The sequence below is a fragment of the Trachurus japonicus genome, chromosome 7 (genome assembly GCF_045865225.1).
Source record: "Trachurus japonicus isolate A0001 chromosome 7, Traja_1.0".
Classification (NCBI taxonomy): domain Eukaryota; kingdom Metazoa; phylum Chordata; class Actinopteri; order Carangiformes; family Carangidae; genus Trachurus; species Trachurus japonicus.
The window spans coordinates 12,301,252-12,319,119 of record NC_140913.1 but is presented as its reverse complement, the minus strand read 5'-3'; the positions used below and the strand labels follow the sequence as shown (position 1 = coordinate 12,319,119).

The following is a 17,868-nucleotide window of genomic DNA, read 5'->3' as shown; positions in this document are numbered from 1 at the left end:
TCCCCCTCCCACCCCCCCTTGCTTTGGATGCAGGTGGTGTTTTGTCCTGGCCCATGCTATGCCAGTGTAGAAATTGGCAGTATGTTATCATTCAGGAAATGTAGTGGCATGCGGAGAAATGAAAGGGAGAGGTAAAACTGACAGAATGCAAATGACTTGCAGGTGTTGGAATGGAAATGAAATGAATGGCAGATGAGGTGTTTCTGCTCGCCTTATAGAAATACATTGACAGAAGTGACCCAGATTGTCTAAAGCGCCGCTGTAAATTGCTGCGAGCGAAGCCTCGCCTTGTTTCTCTCCTTCTTCCTCTTGCTTTTTTTCCCCTCTCCTCACTGTATTTGACTCTTTTCTGTCTCTCCCTCCTTTTCTGTCAATCTTTTCTCTCTCTTTCATCCCTCACTACCTGACTACCCCCCCACCCTCGTCACTGGAATGGTTTCTCAAAATGAAATCTCACAAATCAACATTTTTCAAATCATGGCATGGTGTTTTCTGCGTATGAGGTGTTACCGTAGCAACAGGGCAATAATTCATCCCCCTGCTGTCTCATACAGATCGTGTTGCATGAATTTGGCATGACATGTGAGACCGGGATATCATTTATGCTCTCTGTACCTGTGCTGTTAGACTGATGCAAGTGTATGGGACATAAACTTGTGCTGCAAAAGCATCATCAGCGTTCTGTTTTCCAATGCTGGAAAGTGGTGAGAGGTGTCTGGTGTGGAGGGTGCCGGGGTGCACATTGTAGGTGGGTGATTGACAAAGTGAGCATACCCAGCATTATAACCAGCATGCATTTGTCGATTCTGCAGACGCCAAGCCTCCCTGTAACACCTGCATGTTTTCCAGTACTTTTTTTCCTCCTTCCATTTCTCGAAGCTGAAGACCTCAAGGATGAGAGCCGCTTCGCTTTGACCCTGTGTCCAGACCTTGTTGTTTACCTCGCAGATTAATATGCGCCTCAGGATGCCGCTGGTGCCGCCAGCTTCTAAATGTCTCTTTCCCGTCCGTCGGCATGATTTTCGCTGCCGTTGTTCCTCTTCATTTACCTCGTTTATCAGTTTGTTACTCAGATGAATAATGGATGAGGCCGCTTGTTGCCTCGGCGACACGCCAAGCTCATCATTGTCAAGCATTTGCTCACGATAACCGTGTCCACTGCCGTCCTCCTTCTTCCGCCTCCCCCTCTCTGACTCCACCCCCGCCACTTCTGGATGACAGACGAGTTGACACATTGGCACATACCTCTCTTTGCCGTGATTGAGTCTTGGCTGTCCTGCATGGGCTGATTAAAATGAGGAGAGAAGGCCAGGGTAGAAGGACATGTAGAAATCCATACACCTCATCCATCCAGTCTTTCTACCTGTTTATTCATACTCAAGGGCGTATGGGAGAAAAGCAAGGAGACATCCTGAGCAGAGCACTGAAGAGCTTACACACTCAAACACTGACATATTCTAAACTAGTGGGTTGGCTGTGAGTCTCCAGTAAACCAGAACTTCAGACTGTAGCAGGACAGAGATTTGGAGATTCAACCACCACCATCAGATGGTGGAGTACCATTGCAAAGATTGCCAGGAAATTCGCTGGCGGGGTTTGATTGCAGTGCTCGACCATCCAAAGTTAGACCCCAGGGCAAAACAAACACTTTAAAACAACTTGAATTGATGTAATGTTTCAAAAGTCTCTCTCTCTCTCTCCGAGGATCCACTGTACCTCCATCTCTGTCGATACAGCTCAGACGCTCAAATTGAGGCCAGTCACCAGTGAAGATTGAGGTTCTTCTGCTGTGACCCGGCATTAGAAAGAATGATACCTTATTGATCCCCGTGCAGAAATGATCTTGTCTCGTTAATAGTAGAGGTCAGAGGCCAGGCTGCTGCAGCCACATGGGCATCATTTACAGAGTGGATGGAGTCTTGCTCAAGGACACTTCAGTAGACTGGATGCTTTCAAAAGCAGGAGTTTCCAACCTACTCACAGTGTTGGCAAGAAAGGTAAATTACTTCTTAGCTGAGAAGAGTTAAAAGGTAGGTCATGAAACAGCAGTAAGCTCTTTAAAGTGACTCTCCACAGCTACTTGCCAGGGCTTTCGTTCCTGATCTTAAACTTTTTTTTTGAAGAAGGAATTGTAAAATCCATCCAATTTCTTCTCTCTCTTTTTTTTTCTTGCAAATTTTAAGCGGTCCATTTATTTTAACCCTCTCGCACCTTGTGGCATTTGATGGGAGATATATGTCTGTCTGTCTCTTTTCTCCAGCAATCTGAATGCCAAGTCGCTGCACTCGTATGAATCTGTGTGTGTGTGTGTGTGTGTGTTGAGTCTGGGAGCTTTGTTCTATCTGGAGGAAGCGGTTAAAGACTTGTGGTTGACAGGCAGCAGGTCTCAGGGTTAAAGTCAGCTGACTGAGCAGGCTGACGGCGAGTCTTTACCGAAATGCCCTCTGCTTTCTCCAGCCTGTAATGGCCCTCTTCCCTGCTTTAAGTCCCTCTCTAACTCCAAAACACCTATGGCAGCACTGACCTTGCAAGCCCTGAGCTCAGGGTACAGCGTAACAGACCGTCCAATAGCAGGAGAGTCCGGTCTGCTTTTCCTGCACCAGCAGAATGCTAACAACAATGGCAGTGCTCATCCTGGCTGGTATCCACCTTATCACCAGATTGTGTCTTGCTTTTATTTGAAGTCGGACTGCAACAACTGAGTCATTCCCATGTCTCAGTTTTAGTTCTGTTCTTTTTATTTAACAAAAGAACAAACTTTGCAGTGTCTAAGCTGACAACGAAAGAGAGAAAGACATTGTTGTTTAGAATATTGAGTCTAAACATGTCAAAAATAATGAGCATTGCTGTCCAAGTATTTAAAGCCCAAAGGTATTTAAAATTAATTATTCACTTATTGCTTATTACTTAATTACGAGATCAGTAACTCAAGTCTGTCTGTCTGAGATGTGTTTCTTTTTCTATCTGACAGTGACAGATTATTCAGTAACTATATAAAGCTCATCACATTGTTTCTGTGACTACACCAAACCGAATCTAATGTTGTTTAGTGTTTAATGTTTTATCATCATAAACAGTGATTAGTCTTGAAAGGCACACGCTGATAGGAAAATGCTTCCTTCTGCAGTTCTAGAGGTCAAGGACAAACACTGTGTCTGCCATTTAATTTACGGATTAACTGACTTGGAGCTCTCTTGGCTGGTATACACTAAAGCATCTGTCACTGGTCTGATTTTTCTACAGCCCCTGTTTGGCTTCATATGAAAACAGATTTGGTTTCATGTTATATGATCACTGCACACATCCTTCATCGATCAAGTCTTTCTTCCATTCACTGCTGTTTGTCATTAGTCAGTGCACCTTGCCCCCATTATGTGCGCTTTATCTGTGTTTGGTCTATCAGAATAAAACCCTCCAAACACAGGATGCATTTTAATACCTGGTGCTAAGCAGGTCATTCATTTCCCTGACCGTGATTGCAGCCAGAAAACAGCTATTACGTCATTGTGGCACCATATTATCTAGGCTTCTCCTTCCAGCACACAGCCTTGTCTGACTGCGCTCTTATCAAAAGGATTTAGAATTATTTACAGGGAGGAAGAAAAAAGGAATAGCACAGAAGCTGTCTTGTTTGAGAGAATAACTTGAGCACATGCCATCTGATTAGGCATATAAATAATTTATAGCCGTTTCATTTATGGGCTGCGTCTCAACAAGGGGTATTGCTTGCCAATTAATATTCCCACTCTGCCCTCTATCTGAGAAGATCCAGCTCGACGTGCAGCCGGCAGCCAGTGCTGGGCCGAGAGGAGGAAAAAAGAAAGAAAGAAAGAAGAAGAAGCAGTGTAAGGAAAGAAGAGCAAGTTCATTACAGTAAAAACAAATGAAAGGGTCTGAGTGTATAATAGCTTGTCACTGTCAGCTTTGAAGTCACCAAGCCTGCCACGGCAATGGGCTTGTGTACAGTATGTATATGTCACCGCGACATATGTTGATCGGTCTTGCTATAGTTAAAGAAAAATAAAGGCAGCAGTAATTATATTTTCAGAAAAAAAAAACAAAAAAAAAACAGGATTATTGATGTAGAACACAAAGGATTTACTGTACAGAACATAAAGCCTTTGATGGAGCTGGAATCTAAAATAGGAGATTGCCGGTTCAAGTCGGTGTGCATAATGACAATGTTCCGCTTCAGACATGCTGCTCGTTAAGTAACTCAAACCTTTATTTACAAGAACTGTTTAAGAATTTGTTACTTTCCTCATCCTGGTGTCGTTCCTCATGTGTAGACAGCGACGTATTCCTGTGGCCTTTGCACTGCGAGTGTTTTAAACGACTCCTCCCTGTGTTTTTGACTTAAGTGTTAACTGCATTCCCACACAGTCCACTCCGCCTCCTCTCCCTCACATCTGTGAAGGGATGCGGTATCATTTGAACACTTTCGATTGGTGCCAATACAATACCTGAAATTCAGTCCAGATTCGGTGCTGATTGGCCATCTCAGACGTCAGATAAGCGCATCTTCAGGCCACCTGCAGTTTGCAGATCGCCACCTCAGGCCGGAGTGGACGACACCGTCATCTTTGCACTCCACTGAGCCCTTTGTCACCTGGACAAAGCGGGCAGCACTGTGAGAATCACGTTCTTTGACTCTTTCCGGTGCCTTTATCCCAACGCAGCCCGTCCTGCTGAGAGAGAGACGCTGCAGAATGTGCAGGTAGATGCTCGACAGATGGGCTACAGATGGACCACAGGTTGTGCAGCTGCAGGGAGGTGGTCAGTAGCAAAAAGGGCACTGCAGGGGACTGTCTGCTCACCTTTCCTCTATGCCCTTTACCTTTTTTGTTTTTTTAACAGTTTTCAGAGGACTTTGCATTGTCGGATGTGTCAGGAGGCAGGCAGACGGAGACCAGGTGGACTGATATGTGGATGTGTGTGGTTTGGATTGGAAACAACCACCTGTTCTTAAATATGGCCAGGAGTGGAGGTTGCAGAGGCGGAGCCATACAAATACCTTGGAGTCCACCTACTGTACACACAGCAGAGGGAGGCAGCAGGGAGGCAGAGCAGGAAGTCGAGGTCCTTTAATGTTTGCAGCAAGATGTTGCAGATCTTTTAGCTGGTCTGTTTACCAGCCTGCAAATGCAATATTCTTTGCTGCAGTCTGCTCGAGCAGAGGCATCAGAGCCAGAGACACCAACAAACTGAACAAACTGATCAGGAAGGCTGGCTCTGAGCGGGGAACATCTCTGGAGCCCTTAGTGTTGCTGGTTTGCAGACGAAGAGGATGGTGCATCATGGAGAGAACACAGGGAATTTAGAATCAGTTGAAAATAAAGTTGTAAAGGTGTCAGAAATAGACTAATTTCACACTTCACTGTATGCGCATGTTGAAATTCTTTGAACGGAGGCAGTATGACTGCAGGTACAGCAACTATTTGCATGTTTTTCTTATTGCTATATATCCAGCTTTAATACTAGCAGCAGGAAATATCAGAATAAAAATGTCAGAATAATCTTAAAAAATTAGTTTCCTACTGAGTCTCAATCACAACATTTTAGCAATAAATAAATAAGCCAAATAATGTATAAGAAAAAAAACACCTTCCATATCTGACATTTTTGGCACAGGCAGCACTCTAATGTGATGATGCTAGAGATGTACTGTAAGACAGCCTTTAGTTTGTGTGTCCTCTTTCCACACCAACTCAAGGCAGGCCACTGTTGAGAATCGGCCATGTTGGAAGGACAGCTCCCAACACATAATGAGTGGTCATCACAAGTCTCCTGCCGCTCTGCCTGCTTGATGGGGGCCGGCGTGGCTTGGTCGGTTCCCTGTGACAGATGGCTGACTTGGCCAGAGACTGACATCTGTATCATCCTTCAGCTTCATCAGGCCTGCCTTTCCAGTGTAAAGACTGTCAGAGCCAGCCACTCCTCCTCTGATTTCCCTGCTCCTAGCCCTCCTGTGCTGCCACCACAATTGGCTCCATATGCCAGCCACATGGAGAAGTGTCACTCTCCACTAACTCCGCTCGCAGCGGCCAAGCTCCCAGGTTGTTGCTCTCTCCCATCTTTTCTGTCCCTGTCACTCTCCTATTTTGCCGTTTAATTTGCTTTCTCTCATTATGTCCCCGCCTCTGTCCGTCCATTGGAATAATTTCCTTTGTGGCTATTAAGGGAAACTTGTTGGTGCTGAAGACCTGAATAAACAGGGCAAGGCAGCGGTGCAGGGAGGATATTACATCCTGTAAACATTATTGTTGTGGGTGGGTGTTGATGTGCAAGGGAGGGGGGGGGGGCGGTGGCAAGAAAATCAGAGCTGGCTAATAACAAGTTGCTCCTTCCTGAATGAGTTTGTCTTCATTCTCGACTAGTGGAAATGGAAGGAGGAGGGTGAGCGGGCAGCAGGCCTCAGAACATCAGCCCTCGGGCTACCGCTGGCATCCTCTGGCTCCAGATGAGCCCCGAGGCAAGGTATACCATCCTCACCAAATAAGAGGGAGCTGAATGTCCAGCAGAGGACACATCCTGGATAAGGCCTCAGGCTGAGAGCTGGCAGAGGAGGCTGAAAAAAAGCAGGTCATGGCTGCGTGGGATGTAGTAGTAGGAGGAGGCTAAAGTGGCCAGAAGTGACGGGTAGATCGTGTTGATGGTCCACTCCTCTGTGGAGGACAGGTTATCAGTGTAAACACACAGCAGAACATCACCAATGTCCTTTGAACCAAGATGAACCGACCGAGTGCTGTGATCCACTGAGTTTGCGAACATCCATGTTCAGCTATGGGCTGTATTTCACTACTATAAGCGTCACAGTGTACCCAAGCCGTCACCAAACACTGAGCAATGTGTCACTTTGTGAGTCACGTTGTGTGGAGCCCACCCAGTGTGGGAACTCTCTCATTCACACTCATATCAATCCTGCACGAACATCATCAGCTGAGTCAGAACTGGAGTTGTCATGAAAAAAGAGCTTGACTCTGACACAACACCAACTTAACTATCTAAATATTCAGCACTGCTAGTGTATGGTGAGGGAAAACGCTGAGTAATGACCATATTTGAACAGATCTAGCACCGGTGTTTTGCTACAGGTTGTGTATTTGACTGGCATCGTTTATCTACTGGCATCAATTTCTTTGACCTGCTCAAGAGAAATGGGATCTGGAAGGATAAAGTCATTTTGGACCTATTTGAGTCCTGTAGTCCAGCGTTAGGGAGCCAGATAGCATTCATGTTCGTGTTAGTCATCCTGTTAGCTAATAAATAAATAAATCAATCAGAGCAGGGACATAATCAAATGGAACATAACATTCTGAGCAGTGTATGAGGGCTGGTGTGAATCATGGCTGTGGCCTTCACAGACCCACATCTCAACCCAGCTGACACTTACAGAAGTGACGTGTTCAGACAGACAGGAAAGTACTGTATGCTGATGTGCAAGTTTCGTTCAAAAAACGCTAAGTCATCCGACAACAAAGTCAAACTAAATCTTGCAATGTAACGTATGCAACAATGCATTGTATCGCAATGCAACGCAATGCAACGCAATGCGATCCATTCAGGGCCAAATACAGACATTCAGTCCTGCTAGAGTGCTCTATTGCAATGTGATAACTTTCCAGAAGTTGGAAGAGCTGGAAAATCCCTCCTCATAACCTCATCTGTCACTCTGCTTTGGTCTGAACACCCATTCTTTACCTCCATCATTATAACATCACTGAGAAGTATATGGATGAATGGTGTTCCTCCTCTCAGCAGAGCTTCACAGACTTTGGTTGGAGCGTTGCAGCTGTTTCTGAGGCCTGTGGCAGCCAAACACCTGACTTAGACATTTAATGCTTCCTCGTCTTTTAACCTGTCTCCCATCTGCAGCTTCCCTCCGGAGATGATCTGTAGTCTCAGCATGCACATTGGAAAGTAACCACAAGACGAAATTTCAATTCCACTTGCTGTATTGTTGATGTTTGGTTGTCATGAAAACACTTGTTAGAGAAGCATCTTGTTTGTTTCCCTCATCAACATCATCGTTGTCGTCCTTCCTCGCACCTCCCACTTTGTTTTTTTTTCTTAAATCCCAGCTGAGCAGAGGTTAATGCTGTTAGCCACGCACAGCTGTGAGAGGCCGCGGCCTTGTTGCTGCGGAGCGACTGCTGCTCACTTCAGGGGCCTGATGACGGCAAAGTCTGGGAATCTGTTGGAAGGTTTTGGAACGTCTGACTTCAGATGATTGGTGTTAATGCGATAGCGAGACAATTGGTCCACCACTCCACCTACTTGCAACCGTGTACGGCCTGATGCGCATGAAGAATCCATCACAGGCTTGTGATGTTTACCTGATGTGTGTGAAAGCTGAATTCATGCCCTCAGATAGAAAGCCCACGGCCAAATTAGATACATTTTAAAGAAATATCACTCCGCTGATGTCATTTAGTGCAACTGAGCCATATAAATATATACTAGAGAATAACAGCGCGTAACTCCTGATTGAGCTCTGAGACACCACAGGCTGAAATAACTGTCATTACAGCAGATTTCTCATTATCTGTACATTCACATGCACCGGAACAAAATAAAACACAAAATGACAAATAATACGGTAAATTATCTTGGAAATGAGACTCCCATGAATAGTCAAGTGGGCCAGTAGTCAGGCTTTAGTGCAGGCAATTACCAAATCCGTTATAAATTTTAACAGACTATTCTTTTCATCAACATCATTAAAACCCTCATTTACAATGGACAGCAGGGAAGGGTGATCTCTAATGCCATTAGTGAAGGCAACAGCTTCACTTTTGATAGCTCCTGCTTTGAAAAATGGACAGAGTCCCACTCTAATAGGGTGTTGGTCTATTCATCAGCGCTGATTTTTCTTTCCTCCACACACCATAATGTACAAAGCTCTTACACAGTTTTTAACAGATTATTTGATAAAAGACTCAGCTGAAGAACTCATGCTTATTTCATGACCCAGGATAGTTCTGTGTTCGTGAGCTTTAAAAAGAATAAAATAAATAAAAACACCCAAAGTTAGAAAGATGGTCATAAAACTGAGCCTCTAATGTCATCAAAACAAGTTGAATGACTTCATTTTGCATTAATTTCATCATTTCTGAACCAGAAAATGCGGCTTTCTCTGACAAGTTATTCCCTGTGAATCTGCCTCAGTGCCTCAGTAAAATGTTCACAGTCAGTTGGAATCTTTGGAGCATCGGTGCATTGAAGTACAAAACAAAATACAAACACATTCACATCTTCTGCTCAGAGCACTGATAAACACTAATATAGTGTTATCAAGTACAGTACAGTGCTGACTAGAAACTATTTATCATTGTAATGTTGCAAAAACTCTCACTGTGCAAGATTTGACCCTCGACTCTGTGAGTGAATGTAGCTTGTATGCAAAGCATATAAAAAATGATGCAAAAAGTGAGGAAATTTCTTTTTGTGCTTTTACATTTTAAAAAAGTCTCAGCGGCGAAGCCTCTTCTCACAAGATTATCTTTATCTCTAAATATTTGGAGGAGAAAAATGCCCATCAGAAAAGGCACCAACTGTTTTCTCTCAGATCAATGGGATCAATGCAGGCCAGCCAGAAGACCGGGATGTGCGCTGGGATGCACAGACGCACAGGGACACACACGCACATTCATGCGTAATTGATTGAAGCATAATTGTCAATCACTTATTGAACTCGACAAATTTCTCACCCTCTGCATAACGAGAAGCACACACACATGCACATGCACACACACACACTAGAGCTCTCACTCCTGTCAGACCATTAAACAATGGAGCAGCTCCTTTGGCTCTTTAATGGAAATTGCCATTTCAAAGCCTTCAGAGAGAGATGTTAACCTTGTGCGATACTTGTGGCATTAAAAATGGATCAAAGCAGCTGAGCTTTGATGTCGACAGAAGATTTTATTTGGGTCGTGGCAGCAGAGCAGACTGGTGGGCTGACTCCCCAATGCCCTCTGCTGGGGGAGTTTGGCACTTCATTTCATTGGTTTCAACCTGTGATGCTGTAGTCGTGCTATGTTGTTCTTCTTAGTCTCTGAAGTTCCCAGTGGCGGAGAGCAACAGCACAATGATGGAGACACAATTGTGGATGAAAGTAAAAAAAAAGAGAGGTGGAGGACAAAAGAGAGGCAACAAATAAGACGGCAGCTGTTTCCTTTTTTCCTTTCCATTCAGTCCATCAATCAAGTTTTGTTATGCAACGTGAGCTGACGAGGACTGTCTGGGGGAGTCGGGTCTGGCAGGAGCAGAGAGGGGGAGAGGGGCACCTCTGGGTGGGTGGTTGGGTGGTTGGGTGGTTGGGTGGGTGGCGTTGCTGATGATCAGGGGGTTGAACTCTTGACCCACTGCAGGCAGCCTGAAAACCGGCTTCCCCTCATATTAGAGTCTCCCCCCGTGGAGCTTCAGCTTAGGTCTGGGAATGAACACTCTGTCCAGAGAGATAAATGACTTTGGGAGTGAAGCAAGATCACCTACCTCAGTGTGTGTAAGAGTGTGCTCAAGTTGTGTGAGACTGTAGACTGAAAACAGATAGAGACACAAAAAAAAAAGACAGAAGGAGCCATTTTTCTGTGTGTATGTGCTACTTTCTATCAGACAGAAAAGCCAATTGTGTGTGCATTCATTGCAATTCCTCTGTGGATGCAGCCACTGTGTGCATCACCATCAGTGCGTGTGTGTGTGTGTGTGTGTGTGCGCACCCTTGTGTAAAGCGCAGAGTGGGGAGGAGGGTAGGAGTGGGATGGGGGGTTGAACGGCTGAGATGGAGATGGAGATGGAGATGGAGACACAGATAGAGAGAGTGAAAAAAAAACATAAATAATTGATGATAGATACCGCCTTGCATCTGCCGCCTGCTGCCATCGAGTTTGTTCAAAGTAGATATCGATGCAGGGTCTTGCTAAAACACAGCGTAACCGCCCCTCTATTCTGACCTCATTATCTCATTAGAGGAGCAGTAATGCATTGCTTTTAAAAAGGGCAAAACATTACATGCTATGAAATAGATAAATAGAAGTGCCTCCGCCTCAGATCATTTGCCAGATCTGCTGAATATTCATTTTTGCCATGTTATTTAGGACAAGGGGAAATAAACCACTTCTTACTTGTCACTAAAGTAAGTCAAGAAAAAAAAACAACCTCCAAATGGGATTGTTAATTAATTGAATATTGGCTTGTTAGTGTGGAACGCGTGTGGAGTTTCTCTGCTTTATCTCTGCATATCGGTCAAAAAGAAGTGAGTCAGGCTGTTTTGAAGAGACTGGATACATGATTGACTTTAATGTTTTTAAGTTTTGCTCTCGTCCTCCCTCCTCATGCCTGTTTTCTCTCCGTCTGCCTCATTAAATCTTTGTGGAAATTCTGCAGCTCTTGTGGAAGAGACTTTCTTTTGATTAGTCTATAAACAAATGGAGGAGTTGGTTGACATCTCCCAAGACCGTGGCCCTCTTTTGTTTTGCTGCTGCACTGTTGCTGCCCCCCCCCCCCCCCTCCTGTTCTGACAGGACTCAAGTACTACTCCCCAAAGCCTTTATTCTCAATCGTTTTTTTTTTCCTGTTCCCTCACCCAACTCCAGCCCCCTCCTCCCCTCTGCCTTTGTCAAAGACGGCCCCTCATCCACTCCCCCCACCCTTCTCTCCCTCTCTCTCTCTCTCTCTCTCTCGCGCAATATCTCTCTCACCCTCTCATTATGCGCTCATCCGTTCCGCTGGCTACGAGCTGAGAGAGGAGCGCTCAGGAGAAGAGTGTTTGGGAAACCGGCGACACGCTGCAGCTTTTTCTACCCCCACCCCCCCCCCTCTTCTTCCATCCACCCGTCCCCCCAAGAAAAACCAGTAAGGTGGACCGGAGTGTCAGGAGCTGCTTTTCCTTTTGCCAGCACTCCTCCTCCCTCTCGTTTACTTCCCTCTCTCTCTCTCTCTCTCTTGGTGTGTCTGTTCGCTGACTTCTCTCATTGACACACTCCTCCCTGCTTCAGCTGGCTGACTGAGTGCGCTGACACTGGGACCACTACCTGCTGCCGGGGGATTAAGCGCGCTATGAATACCCGGAGTCTAATTTGTTGTTTTGGCTGCCTGTGAATGTTGGATCCCCTCGGAGCAGAAGCTGGAGCATAAATCCTTGTGACCAGGACTCAGGGAGAGCGCCTCTGGACTAAGACAACCAGAGACAATGAAGAAGGGACTGGATGCTTGAGGAAGCTTGTAAAAGGGGAGACGACAAACGGACAGAGAGAGAAAGAAAGAAAAGACTGGGACAAGTTGTTTTCTGACAGAAGGAGCGGAATCAGCCCAAGTCTTGCGAGCATCAGGACCCAAGAACCTTTTTTCCTCTCATTATGTGGTTGGGATTCTCTGTCACGGCGCTGACATGAGGGAAGAAAGCCCAACAAATCTCCGCCTCGAGCTTCTCAGTTGATTTCTGATCACACACACAGGTTTTTTCTCCTTTTCTTCTGCGTTTATTCATTCAGACTGTCTCTGTGTTTTGCTGCTCATCCGTGGCTGCTCGGGGGAAGAGAAGACGTCTCCACGCTGCCGGGTCCAGTGTTGGAGGGGGGGGTTTAGAGATTGAGATCGTTCTTCTCTCCCAACTTTTTTACCCCCTCTCTCTCTCTCCGCCACTTCCACTGACCTGTTTTCGGCCACAACACATCAGCAACGCGTGAGGCGGGAGGGTAGGGGGGATTTGGAAATTGCTTACACACTGGGACTGAGACCGGCCAGGAATAAAGGTTATTGAACCGAGGAGGTGTGGCAGGCACGCTGAGGAGGAGAAGAGGAGGAGAAAAAAATAAACCTTCTCCGTTCTCCTGGGAGCGTACGTTCCAGTGAGGGGCGGCCAGCTGCTTTCCAGCCACCCGGCTAGAAGATTCAAGTTGCTGCCGTGACGGTGGTGTCAGGTTTGGGCGCCGTGGTCGTATATCTCTTCACCCTGACAGGAGCAGCCCAGACAGACCTCCTTCGGATACAAAGGAACAGTTGTTGTTGAGTTACAGAGGAGTGCCAGGCAAATCATTGCAAACCACTGTTTGCCCCCAACAGGCGGCATCCACAGGGAAGCTGAGAAAGATGCTCAGCCGTCACCTCTGAGGAAGTAGTACCTGTGACACATGTTGTTGCTGAGCACCGGACCTTGGCTTGTCCTGTGAAGGCTTTTTGACAAAAGAAAAGGAAGGAGGGGGGGTGTGTGTGCATCTATTTCCACCGTCAGTGTCACTGTGGGAGGAAAAGAAGAAGATACTTTCTGTGGATTTACTGTCGGGCTCCTGTGGAAGTTTTCCTCGCGTGGATATTTGACAATTCCCAACGCCCACATCACTAATGCCCAAATTTCTGGCTCATAGGTGCATCTCACACACATACGTGCCAAAAGCGCTTTAACACGCATTTACCAACACATTACAACCACCCACTTAAAATCCACACACATATTCGCACTGTAAGTATAAACCACTTCACAGTACACACACACTCACAATCACACATACTCACACATTGAAAGCCCATTAGTTTGTCTTTTTCCCAGCGGGCACGGCAGAATGGAGGTTGCGTGGACAGGTGGGGGGCTGTAGGAGTTCAACATCCCTGTCCCTCCCCCTCCCCCCGTCTGTCCTCTTTTCTCAAATGGATGTTATTATCTCTAAAAATGTGTTACTTGGAAAGTGCTGAAAGCTTGCTGCTGCGATTCTCTGACAGAAACAGTCACCGGGTCCCTGCCACGGTGCACAGCTGGAACCACAGCTGAAACACCGACCATTACGGATCTTTTTTTTTTTTTGCTTTTTATTTTTTCTTCATCCTCATCTGCCCTTATCACACCGCCATCATTTTTTCCAACGGGTCTTTGGGCACCCCTCGTCGCCCTCCTCGTCCCATCATCTCCTCCACCCTGGAGGGGAGGGGGTCATTGGAGTGGAGCATGAGCGGGTGCCACTATCCCTCGCCGCCGCCGCCGGAGCGGGACCGCAGGTACCAGCACAAGGTGTCGTTGGTGGTGCGCTACTTTATGATCCCCTGCAACATCTGTCTGATCCTGCTGGCCACATCCACCCTGGGCTTCGCCGTGCTCCTGTTCCTCAACAACTGTACGTTGGTTCAGATGAAAACACCCAACTTTTTCTGTTGCACTACTACTATATTTGTCTCCACTGCGTTTTTTTCACGTGTGGGTCACTGTCGGGCAATAGATTACTGACCAGAAACCTAAAATAAATCAAAGCAGCAGTCCTGGCATTGAGACAGAATGTAGCTGGAGAGAAACAGGTTTGCATTCAACCCCCCACCCCAACCCCCAACCCCCAAGTTCACCTTTCCTCTCATAACAGTCTTATCTGCACTTGAGTAGGGACATCAAGATGGCCAGAGTCACATCCCCCCACTCTCCTTGATTGTGCGTCTGCAGGCTTTCACAACTGTTTCATATCTCCTCTCCAAAGCCTTGGCATTTACTTTGAACTGTGGGATGAAGTATTAAATGATGATTAAATGCCTTCAGAGGATGAGAAAATGTCTTTCGGCCTGGAACTGCTCAACTCCCTCCTGTCGTGTGCTCCCACGGCATTATTCTCGTCCCTCTGTTTGTTAAAAGTACAGTACAGTGGCCCATTAAGAGGCTGAGGCATAATGTTTGCGTTGTAGTCAAAGAGTTTCCTGAGAACAGCTCTGATAAGAGATTAGTTTCATTTAGCCAATGATGGTTTCCATGTGGATAAATATACTAGTGTGCTTATAGTCCCAGTGCAATAGCAACACACAGTTTCTGTGCAAACACTTGACCGTTGGATGGCTCTGACACCTGCCAGTTCTTGATGCTTGATTCCACAGACACGTCTCAAATGGTGCTTTAAAAGCACTGAGACCTGTTCCCAGCCTTCCCCACAACAAGCTGAGCTTTAAAGGGCCAGCACTTTGCTTTCAAAACACGACTGAAATAGATATTCACCAGTCACCTGCACACAACCTTGTTTTTTTTTTTAACACACCTTCAGGTGTTCCTTCTCTATCCTGCTTTACCGGCTCGTGTGAACGCTGCCTCTCGCAGCCTCCTCACTCTCTCACAGCACAGACTAAATGAGAGTCTATTTCTGAGTGTAGTGGCAGTTTAGACTGTGATAAAGGTGAAATTCCTCTCAACTCACCAAAGAGGCCTGTTATTTATGCAAGGCTCGTGTTGCATTATCACTTGCAGATTGTAAAGAGTGAGTAAATAAGTGAGCTCAGCGTCGTCTTAACGTTTGTCTTCATGCTGCCAGATTCAGGCTGAAGTGGCGTTTGAGCAACTCTTAAAGGGTAGAGGCTGTTAATACTCCTCAGCCACGCTTGTTCTTCCATGTCAGCCCTTTTCTCTTCGTCTGTTATCGGGCTGTTGACTTGTACAAGGCAGAGTCCCTGTAGTCTGGTGGGTGCCACTGCTTTGCATTTCACTCTGTGTTGACTTAGCTTGGTGCCTTTTTCTGTCCCGTTTGCCAGGCTTTCACTCTGGCTCTAATTGGTAGATGTGGGTGACCAGGAAGAGAACGGTTCATTTGTAACCTCCCTGTGTTACTGAATCAATTCCTTCCAGACAGATTCTATTAGATTTAATACAAGCGCGGTTAAAGCCGGGCCAATCTTCACCCCTTCAGATGACCGAGGGAAAAGAAATGTTCCCCCCGCTGAAATTGATGAGGTAAAAGGGACTGTGTGGTATACGCTGCCAGAAAGCTCCTCGCCGTGCGGCCACAAGGACAGCTGGATGTGATAGTGATGGTGCTACTAGTGGTGACGTATGTGCATGTGAGTGTTGGGTAGGAGGAGGGGTGTTAGAGGAGTCATGGAGCCTCAGATTTCCAATTTCTGTTGTCACCATATGGGGTGAAGCTTATCCACACACAAGCATGTACACACATACACTCTATAACCCCCCCCCCCCACACACACACACACACTTCTTAAACCCCATCCACCTGCCAGCGGAGCCCACACACAGACACACAGTCGCTTTATCATTCTGTACAACCATACATCACCAAAGAGGGGAAGGTAACACGCATACAAAGACCTACACGCACGCTCCTCTTTGTGCACACGGCTAAATGTCACAGTCAGACACATATTGATTTGCCGAAGATATAGGGTGAATGATGTGCCATGTTGTGACATTCACACAGGCTCGGGAGCCCGCGCGGGCTTTTCCAGGTGCGGAGGGAGATGGGAAAGGCTGATATGTTTATGTACAGACCTTATCTTGTCCTTTCGTTATGGAAATGTTGAAGAAATCGTTTAGCTATGCCTCCCTCGCCGTCTCGGCCCACTTTGAACGCCACCTTCTCCTCTTCTTATTCTCTGCCTTGTGCTGTGGGTACGTCTGGTCTGTATTTATTTGTGTTTGTTTGCATGTGCTCAGACGTGCTCACGGATGCAAGACAAGTATGTACAGTCTGGCTTTTGTGTGTCTGCTCATTTACACTTTTAACAGAACTTCTGTGTCTTCCTCATGCTATTCTCGGTTCCCTGCGTTTTTTTTTATTTTTTATACATTTTCTTGAACCACCTCAACTCCAGCATCCCCCCCCTATACCTCCCCTCTAGCACCACCCCTGCCTCTCCCCTCTCTCCTCATTTTCTCACACACACACAATCACTCTTTCTCTCTCTCTCTTTCTCCCCCCAAAGCCCGGCTGTTGACAAGCAATTTTAAGTGAGCCAGAATTTAAAACTCAGTTGCGTCTCGGGATGCCGGCGGGTATCGCATAAGTCCTGAGAAAGGCTTCGGCGTAGTGGTTGACAGGGTCCTGGAAAAATGTGTTAGCGGAGTAATTGATGTGATGTGTTTTATCTTCCTCATTATCCCTCACAGTGAAGAGACATGGGAGAGATGGCTGGGTGGCTGCACATCCTTCCTGAATGCGTGTGTGTGTGTGTGTTGCTGGTGTGTTTGTTCGCTGCAGGCAGCTCTGACAGCTCATCGGGGCTCTGCTTAGTGAGTCAGACGGCTGAGTTGACTGAGTGTGCAGATGGTTGGTTTGGTTTGGGTGGGTTTTCGTGCTTGGTACTCCAGTGCCCTGGTAAACTGTGACCAGTGTGTGCAATGCTGGTGCTGGTGCTCGCCATGTTTGTGCGAGGCGGTCCACTTGATGACGGAAATCACAGAGTTCTGATGAGGATTGTCTTGTGTGAGAATCACAAAATATGGCTCGACAAGATTCAGCTCTCGTACTTTTTTTTTTTTTTTCATAGCTTTGCATCCTCCACTGCCATATGTTTCCCATGCCTGTCTCACCAACTGGCAGGTATGTTGTACACTGATTAAATTATCGTTGTTTAATTAATTAGCCAATCTACAGGAAATTAATCAAATTTAAACAGGACAAAAGTCGTTTTATTTTTAGTTCCAGTGTCTCATGTGAGAATTTGTAAATTTGATATCTGCAGGTTACACATTGTTTACCTGACAATATAAATAATTGGAACCCTCTTAGGCTCTGATTTTTATTTGAACATTTTTGTCGCCAATTGTATCAAAAATCAATTTCATCAATGAATAAAATGTAAGTTTTAGCATTTGTTCCATTTTTTCATGATACAGTAGGTTCTTCTTACTGATCCATTCACACAGTTTGGTTTAGTCTGACCTCATTTTTCTAGCATCAAGGTGTCAAACCTGCAATGGCCTCAGGTTGCATGAGATATTTCCCCTGACTGCTGCTCCACCCTCTGTCATCTGACACCATAGGTCTTGTTTTATAGTTCCCAAAGACCAACGCGCCTTATGTCATCGTCTGCTGGGTGTTCACCCAGGGAGAGCAGAACGATGATGTCATCTGATATATTAGGGGGAAAAGAGAGTTGTGATTTATTCTGCAT

General features: G+C 46.1%; 1 protein-coding gene across 3 annotated transcripts in view; it reads left to right on the top strand.

Moving 5' to 3' along the window:
- agrn (agrin) overlaps positions 1-17,868 on the top strand; it is a 253,022-nt gene that overhangs the window by 83,424 nt on the left and 151,730 nt on the right. Inside the window, exon 1 of one of the 3 annotated variants that reach the window (XM_085781257.1) lies at positions 11,714-14,108. The exons of the other annotated variants lie outside the window; for them this stretch is intronic. Within the exon in view, the coding sequence (XP_085637383.1) occupies positions 13,943-14,108 (166 nt within the window). The 5' untranslated portion in view covers positions 11,714-13,942. Of the gene's footprint in view, positions 1-11,713; positions 14,109-17,868 lie in introns of those variants that run through there. 3 annotated transcript variants of the gene reach the window in all.